The sequence below is a fragment of the Misgurnus anguillicaudatus genome, chromosome 4 (genome assembly GCF_027580225.2).
Source record: "Misgurnus anguillicaudatus chromosome 4, ASM2758022v2, whole genome shotgun sequence".
In the NCBI taxonomy this organism is placed as follows: domain Eukaryota; kingdom Metazoa; phylum Chordata; class Actinopteri; order Cypriniformes; family Cobitidae; genus Misgurnus; species Misgurnus anguillicaudatus.
The window spans coordinates 7,489,208-7,502,468 of NC_073340.2; the positions used below are offsets into that span (position 1 = coordinate 7,489,208).

Sequence of the window (13,261 nt, forward strand, 5' to 3'; positions counted from 1 at the left end):
ACATATTGAAGACGTCTGCAAGACGTTTTTGATTTAGAATGTATGTAAAGCAGCTCTTTCTAAGACCTTTATAAGATGTTTTTACACACCAGATGTATTCCAGATCTCCAGATCTTTACCAGACATCTTGCAGACGTACCTGTGCTATCTGGGTTAAGATGCTTGTTTTCTTTCTGCAACGCAGTAACATTTTTCTCCAGATTAAGAATCTTCTCGTCATGGGATTTGCTCTCAAGTAACAACTCACTTAAAGTGGTAGAAAGAGCCGTGATAGAAGAAGCTGAAGTTTCTAAGATCCTCTCCATAGACTCAACTCTCTGAAACGTGCCATCACATTTCGATGTGAGTTCGGCGACGGCGTTGATAAGTGAATCGATTTTGTCATCAAGGTTTACCTTTAATTTTCCTTTTTTCCCGGGTGGGCTTTTACTCGGTGTGTATGGAAGAGGTGAAGCGAGTAATTCCTCATCCATCGAAACTTCCTTGACAACTTTGCTCTCGTCAGTCGCCATGTTCGTATCTTTAACACGTGCCTTCTCTCTGTGTCTTTTTCTGCCCATATGAATCAGACAAAACACCCAGTGTAGAAGAGGAACACCTTAACTATTCATTAATAAAGTTTAACGGGGTTATCAACCGTAATGTTTCATGATAATCTCTGAATTGCCTGGAGACACTTAAAGCGTGACCGCACGGATGAACGCCATCTTGGCCCCCTGACCCTTCGTGTTGGAGAACTGAATGGTGCTTCAGGTTACGCGTCGTTTTATTTGGGCAACCTGTCGACCACGCGATTTACACTACCAAAGCATTTTTATTTGCACCTCTAAAAGTTGAGGAGGATTAAGGCGCCTTACTCGATCACTATCAGATGTGATAAACCGAGATCTTCATACATCTTGTTCACGGTTTTACATTACAGATTTTACATTTTTACGTTTCAGATCTGTTCTAAGTGTTTGTGTAGTTTAGAAAATGACAGAGGCAGAATTGTACTCTGTATATAAAGGGGTGTTCGTCCCAACTCACTTGCACCCTCCTGAATGTCTAAAATACAACGAGGACTTTACTTTCCGCCCGGATGACATCCTTATCGTTACGGCGTTACCTATCCTAAATCAGGTAAGTTTCTACATCTAAACATGTTTATATAAAATACGCTATATAAATAAAACACATTTTTAACATCTATGGTGAGCCTGCCCCAGCCAACATTTCAATATGGGTTTGCCCCACCTGGAGGTTTCTTCGTTAATAAACCATTGCCTCTTTGTTTCTACATTTAAAAGACAAAGCTGGCAATTATATTATGGCTATACTTTTCTATTCTTTTAATAATTTATTTTATTTTATTTATAAATCACTCTGGGTTATCTGATGTATCTATTTGGCTTGTGTTTTGTTTTCGTGCACTTGAGGCATTTTGCACATTTGTTCTGCACTTTGTTACTTCTGACCTTATTTTATTAAAAAAATGTATCTATTATAAACGTACATTCTGATCTAATTTAAGTCTGTACATTTTGGATAGCTTTTCGTTGTATCGATGTTGCGCTATTGCGTGCTGGCCATGCTTGCGTATGTAATTTAGCCGAACGGGCTAGGTGCTCTGCGTCTCATATTTAGGAGTTTATCAAACTAAACATTAAAAAACGGATGTTTTTCGACGGGTATAAGTTTTTAAAATGTATTTATCATACATTTTGGTTATCTTGTCAAAAGTTAAACTACATAACAGGTAAGCCGTTTTTTAAAATTTCGGTGATGAAACGGAAACTATCTGCACCGAACCTATATTTCTGCCTGACACGAATGTCTTTCTTGTGATTTAATATTGGTTGGTGTTCACTTTTAAATGATAGCAAAGAGATTCCTGAAATAAATAATATCATCCGGTCTTTCTGTATCTAAAGTGAATACAGAGATTATCAAAGTCAGAGCAAGCAAGCAGGTATTTCTGTGCTAAATAATAACGCATAGTGTCTATAAAATCATTAATTTCAGTGTTTTTCATGTTATAAATTAACGTTTAATAAATTGTTTTAGGTTTAGTTATCAAAATGTATTTTTGTGTGATGTTCTGTAGATCGTGGCTTTAAAATGTTATGAGGAATAAATAAGCAAATGTTGCCTTATATATTTTACCTTAAAAAAAAAAAATATATAAATGCATCGTCAGTTTTGTCTTCGTTCATCACTTGAAAGACAGTTTTGGTCACTTTAACAGAAAGTTGTTTATGTGTGCTGCTTGTGAAAGAAAATAAAAGTTACCAATTTGTACCTTGTCTGGCCCCCTCCCAACCCATGCACACACATAGATATGATTCGACTATGGAAAGATTCGACAATTCTGATTCGAATATGTAAATCCTTAGTCGAGGACACCCCTAATGCTCATAGGTTCACATGACGCGCCAAACTCATATTTTGATAGGACGAGCCACACACATGATGGGCTCAATATATGTTTTTATGAGCTTTGCATCATGCGCCCTCGAAAAAGACCAAAAACATATAGGCCTGATTTCACAGACAAGTCTTAGCTGAAACCAGTGGCCGGTTGCATAAACATGGCCGTGACGTTAAGACTGCGTCTTAAGAATGATTCTGACTAACTAGCAATTAGTTAGGGCTAATCAGTCTTATTATTTGGATTTAAATTAGACAAATCCACCTTTCTATGTAACACACTTAAAACAATTATGATCAGTCTTGAAGAAAAAAATTCATGGCTAACTTTCAAAACAGTCCTGTTCACATGGATCAACAAAAATGAGCATGTTGTATTACCCATACCAGGCCTGTAGTTGGCGATGTTTGAACACGTAATACGCATGAAGTCACCAATTTCACAAATGCACCTTTTGTAGTTTATATGGAGATGATAATGGTTTAGTTTTAAAAAACATGCACTTTGAAAGCCCCAAAATGTATATGAACAGCCAAAAGATGCCATTTTATTACTTGGAGTCCTGTAAACGTTCCTTTCGATGTGTAAATTCACTACTTTAAGTGCACAACATTCGTGAAGTAATGTACTAGGGAGTAGTGAATGAGAGTAAATGGGGCTATTTTGTACACAGCCAAAAACTTTATGGTAAATGACAGAATAATAAATTTGCCTATTTCTGTGTTTTTACAGTTCGTCTCCGCTGTACCAACAGAAGCCAAACTTACTAAACTGGAAGCTCATCCAACAGCTCATCTTGAACTTGGGCACACGGAGAAAGTTTTTCCTTGGGCTGGAACAAATGATTTGAGCTCTTGTGAAACTATTTTAACAAAGAAGCTTCAAAATCTCGAGTTACAGATGAAAGGGTTGCATCCCAGCAGTGTGGAGCGCTCGGCCCCATTTTTACTTACACCACCAAACCCACTGCAAAACCTTGAGCTGATGGATCCTGAAACAGACCAGCAGGAGACGATATCACACCATCAGACCTCCAAATACCTTACTGATATCAAACAAGAAGGTAGCAGGATTTTGTCTTCATTGTTTTTAAATACACCGAATGTAAAAAACCATTATGAGGTCAAGATGCTAAAATGGTGACACGTGTTTGGTTTGTATAATATGTTTTTGAAGGTGAGGGTGATGAGGAAGATGTGTTTGTGCTGGAGTTGCAGAGAGGATCATGTGGTTTGGGTCTGGCATTGGTAGATGGACAGGTCAGTGGATCAGTAGGCAATGTTTGCATCATTCGTCTATATGCAATATTTTTAAAATACACTTTCAGATGTTTTGTGTTATTGACTAATAGCAAAATAAATTGGAATCAATAAATACTTGGCCATTTTAGGATATTATGTCTAAAAGTTTGCATCAGTCTTATCCAAAAAACTGCTTATAGAAAATCAAACACTAAAAGTGACAATATGTGGTAATGAATATGTAACAAATTCTTACTGTCTCGTTGTTTAGTATTGTATTTTTGGTGGGCATGTCATAATATTATATAAATATTATACAGTAATCTTTATTTAAACAGGAAACACCATTTAAAGTCAATGGAATATACATCAAATCCGTAATGCCGGAATCTCCTGCTGCTTTGTCCCAGCGGCTGAGACCAGGGGATCGTATTCTAGCAGTGAATGGACTCAGTCTGGTTGGGGTGGACTACCAAACGTGAGTAAAATGACTATAGATTGAGCCAGGTACAGTTTTTTTACCTTTATTTCTGACAGTGTGTAATGCTCTACCAGGAAGGCACAAGTGATGCATTAGGATTTGACAATTTGTTAATAAGTATTATTGTAACTCTTAGTCATTTATAAAGCATTTTTGTTATATTTTCTGTGTCAATAAAATCACTGTAATGTATTTTGTTTGTGTGTTTGCAGTGGCAGGGAGCTCATTCAGACATCAGGAGACAGACCCCGATTACTAGTTGCCAAATCTGACAGAAATACAAGAGAAGCATAACATTCCTCCCACAAAACAACTTTTCTACATTTTTTTACCAAATGCTTTTATGTGTATATGTCTTTTATTTTATTGTTATACGTGTGTGTGTGTGTTTCATTAATTGAATTTTGAGATTAAATGTATCGATGTTTTTTTGAAATGATAAAACATTTGTTAATGTATGTCTTATACAAATGGCCTCATTGCCTTGACCAACTAAGTAAAACCTTTTTATTTTAAAATGCTGCATCCTTATTGCATAGACCAAAGTTTCTACAATAATTTGTTTTATTCTTTAAGTGTTAATTGTTTGTCAATGTGCATCCCAGAAAATACATTTTTCACTTTTTGCCATTTGATTTGGCTGGATTGTCTGAGGTGGTGCGAAAGAGTGGAGGATGGGACTATTTGCATATTTATATACAGTGAAGACAATAAGTATTTGAACACCTGAGAAAATCAATGTTAATATTTGGTACAGAAGGCTTTGTTTGCAGTTACAGAGGTTTGCACACACTGCAGGAGGGATTATGTTTAATTCTTAAGGTGAAGGAATGTAATAGATGCGCTGAGTGATGGGCACGTTAAGCCACGCCCACTTGTTTATGTATGGGGTTTCCACGCACACCCGGAAGTTAGCTGTAAACTAAGTAACCCTGCAATGAGTGTGTCTGTCTGCTTTCTCTTTAATATCGCAGCATATTACAGTCACATCCTAACTATCTTATAGATCCAATTAGAGTCCAGATGCAGGGAGCTACACTGCGACCAAAATGGTCGCATATGCGACCTTTTGAACTGCCGTTGCGACCCTAATTTTTAATGGGTCGCAAATGTGCTACCTAATGTTTTAGACAATATGCTATGATTTGCTATAAGCATTTATTAAAACAGAAATGTGGATTTTAAGAATACGTTTTATAACGTGCTCTGAGCCATCAACACTGTTATATTCATGTAAGAACTGAATATTTACGACACTGATTTACGGCATGACGGAAGTGGTGAAGAGACTGGTCGCTTGGCGGCAGTCGTATGTCACATGTAAATACTGCTGCACGTTTGTCAGTAAAGCTCCAAGTTTATTCAGTACTCTCTGTACGTCTCCTTATTTCAAACTGCACGTCCAGTGCAACATCGTTATAATATAACGAAGAACAAGACATGGTGTCAGAAGAAAAGTAAAAAATGGATTTTGCAGGAGTACCATCGCCGCACATGCATTGGGAATTGTCTAACTTACCAGATGCATGGCGTAAGTTCAGACAGCATGCAGAGCTCATGTTCGCGGGTCCGTTAAGAAACGGGGTGAAGACGAAAATTGCAGTTATTTGCTCCTGTGGATAGGAGAGAAAGGAAGAGATATCTTCAACACCTGGACGCTGACAACAGAGGTAGCAAAGGTACTGCAAACATATTACGACAAGTACGAAGCGTATGTGATGCCCAAAACGAACATAATCTTCGCCAGATATAAATTTCATGAGCGAATTCAAGGAGCCACAGAAACTTTTGAGCAATTTGTGACTGAGCTAAGACTGTTAGTGAAAGACTGTGCTTATGCAGACAGCGAGGAAATGGTCAGAGATCGCATCGTGTTTGGCATTCACTCTCCGCGAATGCGGGAGAAGCTGCTGAGCGTCGGCTCTGAGTTAACGCTAGACAAGGCCATGGATATAGCCAGATCACACGAAATTGCACAAGCTCAGCTCAAAACGTTTGCAAACAGCCCCCACGATCAAGTAGTGCACGCAGTCAACACACGGAAAGAGTCACATAAGCGAACAGTAAAAGCCTTACATCGGAGCAGCAATGACGTTGCGGAGCGCGACAAAACTTGTGGTTACTGTGGCAACCAGGCTCACAGTGCTTCAAATAAATGCCCTGCAAGAGGTAAACAATGTGCCAAATGCGGGAAGCGCAACCACTTCGCTAAAGTGTGTCGCTCTTACAAAAAGAACGTTTATGCAGTGGGCAAAGAGGCTTTGTGTGATGAGGAAGACACACAATCAGAGTTTTTCGTGGACGCAGTTTTGAAAAAGTCATGTGACACGGAACAAGCGTTTGCAGACATACAGCTTGGAAATGAAAAAACTGAAGTTAGCTTCAAATTGGACACTGGAGCACAGGTAAATGTCATTCCGCTACACACATTTAATAAGCTGCAAGCCCAGTGCAAGCTCACACCTTCAAAACATCGCCTCACTGGATATGGTGGTCAAATGCTCACAGTTAAAGGGACATGCACGTTATTGTGCAGATACAAAGACAGAGAAACACTGATGGACTTTTACATAGTCAGCACGCAAGCACCGCCTGTGTTAGGTCTAAAAGCATCTCTGGACCTGGACTTAATTAAGCTAGTGCTCTCAGTGAATGCACCAACGGAAGAAAAGTCCATCATGGAGGAATATGCAGATGTATTCGATGGCATTGGATTATTTCCAGGGGAGTGCACGATTCACCTAAAACCCAATGCAACTCCAGTCGTTTATCCACCGAGAAGGATACCTCTGGCTTTACGTGGCCGCCTGAAAGAAGAGCTGAAAATTTTGGAAAAACATGGTGTCATCTTCATGGTAACAGAGCCCACTGACGGGTTAAATGCAGTTGTGGTCGTGGAAAAACCGAGAACCGGCAAACTCATAATATGCTTGGATCCCCGCGACCTCAAGACAGCCATTACACGTCCGCACGACCCCTTGCCACCAATAGAAGACATCACGCCCAAGCTACCTGGTGCAAAACACTTCAGTGTTTTAGATGCCCGTTCAGGGTACTGGGCAATAAAACTAACAGAGGAGTCTTCCAAGTTGACGACATTCAACACTGTATTTGGACGATACAGATTTCGGCGTCTTCCGTTTGGCATAATTTCAGCTCAGGATGAATTTCAGCGCAAAATCGACGAGACATATGAAGGTCTAAGTGGTGTTGTTGCGATCGTCGATGATATTCTGGTTTACGGACGAACCCAAAAGGAACATGACGACAATTTACACGCAATGTTGCAAAGGTCTCGCGAGAAAGGCGTAAAGCTCAACCCTAAGAAAAGTATTGTGAGTGCTACTGAAGTTCGCTATTTCGGTCACTGCTTATCTGCTGAAGGAGTCAAGCCAGACCCTGAAAAGGTTTCAGCGATCAAGCACATGGAGCCACCAAAGAATAAAGCGGAACTCGAAACAGTCCTGGGAATGGTAAATTACCTGTCCAAGTTTGCACCCTGCTTATCGGACATTAATGCACCGCTTCGGCAGCTCCTCAAACAGTCCAGTTCATATGGGATTCCCAGCACGATGCAGCATTCAAAAAAATGAAAGATCTCATAACTACAGAACCGGGACCAGTTCTTGCATACTATGACCCACAGAAAGATCTGCACCTTCAGGTGGACGGATCGAAATACGGTCTCGGTGCAGTTCTGCTGCAGGACGGGAAGCCACTCAGCTATGCGTCAAGGTCACTGACTGACTGTGAAGTTAGCTATGCTCAAATAGAGAAGGAGCTCTATGCGGTCTTATTCGGCTGTAAGCGCTTTCATCAGTACGTATATGGCCGAAATGTCATAGTGGAGTCTGATCACAAGCCACTTGAATCAGTGATGAAAAAACCACTAGCTGCAGCTCCGCCGCGACTCCAAAGAATGATCTTACAGCTCCAGAAATACGATGTCACCATCACACACCGGCCAGGAAAGGAGATTCCGGTGGCGGACACTCTCTCCAGGAAGTTCATCGAGACAGAGCACGACAACCTGAGCGAAGGAATGGACATGCAAGTTCACATGGTTTACAAAAGCTTACCTGTCAGTGATGAAAAGCTCCTACAGATCCGTGCTGAGACTGAGTCAGACAGCCAGCTTGTCCAGCTTAGACAGGCGATTCTGGATGGATGGCCTGGGGAAAGGAGAAAATGCCCCGCAGACATCAGTGACTTCTGGAATTTTCGAGATGAACTGTCACTGACAAATGGAATAATTCTTAAAGGTGAGAAGATAGTCATACCCACCTCACTTAGAGAAGACATGCTCACACGCATTCACATCGGTCACATGGGCATAGAAAAATCAAAGCAAAGAGCACGAGATGTGTTATTCTGGCCAGGAATTTGCAAACAGATAGAGCGCATGATTGAGAGATGTGATACTTGCCTGGAGCGACGTTGCTCAAACACCAAGGAGCCCATGATTTCCCACGAGATACCAACCAGACCATGGCAGGTGATAGCCTCCGACCTCCTTACCTGGAACAACGAGGAATACAGTAGACTATTATAGCCGTTTTTTCGAACTGGACAAACTTCACACCACAACAGCCGCTACCGTCATCAGCAAACTCAAAGCCATTTTCGCGAGACACTGCATTCCAGAGAAAGTCGTCTCCGACAACGGTCCACAATTTCGAGGCAAGGAGTTTGAGGACTTTGCCAAGACATGGGGTTTCACACACACCACCACCAGTCCCCACTACCCCCAGAGTAATGGCTTGGCTGAGAAGACTGTGCAGATCACAAAATCGATCCTGACAAAATCCAGGATGGACCGAAGAGATCCCTATATTAGTTTACTGGAATATAGGAACACACCTGTCGACAACTTCAAATCGCCTGCCCAGCTCCTCATGAGTCGCAGGCTGCGTTCCATTCTGCCAAACACCAACAAGCAGCTTCTGCCTAAAACCGTCAGTTTCACAGAGGCACGCTCCAGAAGAGTGGAACAGCAGCGGCGTCAGAAGAAGTACTATGATCGTTCGACTCGTCCGCTATCACAGCTTTACACTGGACAGTCTGTTCGCATGCAGGAGCATGGCCTATGGAGGCCAGCTGTTGTTGTCCACCCTGCCAATTCTCAAAGATCCTACCATGTTTGTACCCCAGACGGTCGGATGTATCGCAGAAACCGTCGTCATCTCCTCCACACAAAAGCTTCCACAGAGCCTGTGGAGAACGCTGCCGTTTCTGAAAACATAAAGGAAAAGCAAAACAGCGAAGCTTCATCTATACCTCAGGTATGCCCTGAAGTATCAACACAACGTTCAAGTGACAGTGAAATCCAGCCCATACAATATCATACCAGATCAGGTCGAGCAGTACGACCTAGAGCAATTCTTGACTTGTGATTTGTGATTCGTCTGGGGTGTAGGCGGATCGCTGCCCCTATGAGAAAAGGAACCTAAGATCTGGTATGAGCTGTCTAAAAAAAAAAAAATTGCAGACATTTTGTTCAGACATGTTGAATGTTCAATTCAGTTGCATAATGTGATACATGAAGTGTAAGAAATGTTGAGATGTTTCGTGAAATGCAGCAAACTCTGTGCTTATGTTATAGTAATGTTTGGAGTATGTATGCTGTATATAATTTATATGAATAATGTTTTCTTTGTTTTTATTAAAAGAAAGGGGATGTAATATTCATGTAAGAACTGAATATTTACGACACTGATTTACGGCATGACGGAAGTGGTGAAGAGACTGGTCGCTTGGCGGCAGTCGTATGTCACATGTAAATACTGCTGCACGTTTGTCAGTAAAGCTCCAAGTTTATTCAGTACTCTCTGTACGTCTCCTTATTTCAAACTGCACGTCCAGTGCAACATCGTTATAATATAACGAAGAACAAGACAAACACTTTGGCTTCATTTTGCGTGAAAGCACATCGTGTCTCTCCCTATCAGTGTGCGTTTGCGTGCTCAGCTGTTTCTCAATGAATTAGGTGCGACACGACGCAAGCGCAGTCAGTGTCTTCCATGTTTCTGAACTTGAGCAGAGGTCTTTCTTCACTGAGGACGCTGGACCCGTATGGTTCCGGGTTTATATTTTAAATGGTCTGTCGGGTCCGGTTAGGTCCTAGTTTAATTACTTTGGGTCCCTAGTCTGATTAATATTGTGTTTATAACCCGAGTCGATCGGAAAACGGCCATGAGCGCTACCGCGCTAAAGCTCGAGTGCAGTTTTAGCGTGCCTCCGGTTTCTATGGCGATGGTTCTTGTTACGACCACGCGCAGCATTTTTCTTTCTCACATTTTTTTAATAATCTTATTATTAATAAACCATATCTTTTCTAAAACCATATCCATATTGAGTTTAGATAGAGATTGTAGCAAAAAGCAATGCTAATGTCAAGACAATTGCACTGAACGAGCAAATCAATGTAAAGTCTGTCATCGGGACAGCAAGTAGACTTTTAAATCTGAAATAATGAGTGGATTAAGCTTTTTAAATCGGCAAGAGAGAAATAGAAAGATAGAGCAGAAGCAGTAAAAGTGCCTATTTAATAGAAATTATTACCATTATAACATCAGTCATAACATCAGTCACATTTATAATCTATAGACCTGCACTGTCTATTAATATACTATACATAGTATTGTATTATATTGAGTTTGATAAAAGGGGTCTAATTGCTTCTTATATCAGTGCAAAAACAGTAAGTGTTTTCGTGGTGCTTTGACAAACAGTGTCAGCTTTGTTAATGGCAAAGAAAGTTTGGGGTGGTTAGATTGATGAAATATAATGTGAAATTAATATTAATTTTCAATAAATCAAAGTATTGTGTTGTGTCACACATTATTAGTTCTTCGTCACATGTATAGTAGACCATTATTTGTCAGTGGGTAATAATTGCCTTTTTTACCGGCTACCACCACCAAGTAAATTTCAGATCTGTGGGAAACAAGGCGGCATGTGCAAAAGATGGCAAGTAAAATAAAAAGCATATCTGTATGCAATACAGTTTCATTATTGTTCATTATTATCCAGAGCGCCTTAATATAACTTGAAAAAAATATGTGCGACCAAATCATATTTTGCGCCAGTAACTGAAAAAGTTGGTAGCGCAAGTGCCACCAGTGGAAAAGGTTAGTGTAGTTCCCTGTAAAGACTGTTGTTATTGTTTCAATTTAAAATCACTTGTTTTTGAATGCGGATACATGTACAAACATCAAGATTTCCTGACCACGCGCACATGCAACTGCAAGAACTGACAGGTGGGTGACATCAAAGTACTGCGAGAGCATTTCGGAAGCAGTCTCGTCTAATGAGTTCTCGGTTCACTCTCACGGGATTTTGATGTCATCTGACTGCCTCTTGGTTCTTGTGGCGCCACGTGAAGTTTACCCATGAGTTTAACAAACTCGTTGTATTAGCCACTGGTTAGATCAGCGTATCAGTCAAAAATGATCACGTACGAGACAAATCAATTACCCCCAAAATACAGGACCCTAGGCTTACTGTGCAAAGACACGTAAATTACCTCTGTATGATTTTCTTAGTCCACGAACTGAAAGGCTTGCCAATCTTCCTCATTTCGCTAAGCCAAGTTAATCTCCATTGGTCTTATACACCTTTATCGATGTCCAAAACATCGGATCCTTTCTGCATTACAAGTATGTCCATGCTAGCAGAAATAAAGTTTTACCTCAGCTTAACGTGAGATACAGCCAGAAAACCCGGAGTGGATCTCGTGCGTAGTGATTACAGAACGCTTACAGTGGACTGTGGAGAGAGGAACGTGATTTCGTTCCACTCCAGGCTTTGATCACATTCCACTTAACAAGGTGAATACACGGCGTCTTTATGAAAAGTTAATTTAATAATTTTGCAACTGACGGAAATCCGTCGTAGACTCGCTGCAATCGACGGAAATCCGTCGCTACGACGGAGAACTTTAATCCATGTGCAGTAGGTATTTCTCAGATAACTGACTCGTCGTCTCCTTGTTCACCGGGTACGTACTGTAACACAAGATCACACGTGCACTGTTAACTACGACTTTTCCTCTCTTACAGATGGCTGGTAGCAGTGGATGTAGCCGGTATTTCTCAGGTATCTGTCTCGTGGCCTCCTTCTTCCCAGGGTACGTACTGTAACACAAGATCAGCACTTGCACCGTTAATTATGACTTTTCTTCTCTTACAGATGGCTGGTAGCGGTGGATACGGTAGGTACTTCTCAGGTAACTGACTTGTGGTCTCCTTCTTTAGAAGGCTCGTAGCTGAAACACAGAATCAACACTTTCACAACTCACTGTGGCTTTTCTCTCTTACAGGTGGCTGGTAGCAGTGGATACGGTAGGTATTTCTCAGGTAACTGACTCGTGGTCTCCTTCTTTAGAAGGCTCGTAGCTGAAACACAGAATCAACACTTTCACAACTCACTGTGACTTTTCTCTCTTACAGGTGGCTGGTAGCAGTGGATACGGTAGGTATTTCTCAGGTAACTGACTCGTGGTCTCCTTCTTTAGAAGGCTCGTAGCTGAAACACAGAATCAACACTTTCACAACTCACTGTGACTTTTCTCTCTTACAGGTGGCTGGTAGCAGTGGATACGGTAGGTATTTCTCAGGTAACTGACTTGTGGTCTCCTTCTTTAGAAGACTCGTAGCTGGAACACAGAATCAACACTTTCACAACTCACTGTGGCTTTTCTCTCTTACAGGTGGCTGGTAGCAGTGGATACGGTATTGTACTGTGATCAGTCAGATATCATTGCAACAACCTCAGAAATTAGCCATTCTCCCAGAATTTGACATAATTGATATAAAAACCTTGGAAGAAACAGTACAACATCTTAAAGCATCAACTAGCAGCCTTGACACACTCCCCACATCTTTTCTCAAAAAGGTACTTAACTGCTTAGAAACTGACCTCTTAAAAATAGTAAATACCTCTCTGATCACAGGCACCTTTCCAGAGTCATTAAAAACAGCAGTTATTAAGCCTCTCCTAAAAAAAGAGTAACCTAGACAAAACCATACTTAGCAACTACAGACCAATCTCCAATCTTCCGTTTATAGGCAAGATCATTGAAAAGGTGGTTTTTAATCAGCTGAACAAATTCTTAAACTCAAATGGCTA

At 40.9% G+C, this 13,261-nt stretch overlaps 1 protein-coding gene across 1 annotated transcript; it reads left to right on the forward strand.

The window, feature by feature from the left end:
• Positions 1–802: 802 nt before the first annotated feature.
• Positions 803–4,650, forward strand: LOC129420525 (disks large homolog 2-like). Its single transcript, XM_073866606.1, has 5 exons — positions 803–1,122; positions 3,143–3,473; positions 3,587–3,669; positions 3,990–4,129; positions 4,345–4,650. Exons 1-5 carry the CDS (start codon positions 976–978, stop codon positions 4,424–4,426), a joined length of 783 nt encoding a protein of 260 aa, XP_073722707.1. The 5' UTR covers positions 803–975; the 3' UTR covers positions 4,427–4,650.
• Positions 4,651–13,261: the final 8,611 nt, after the last annotated feature.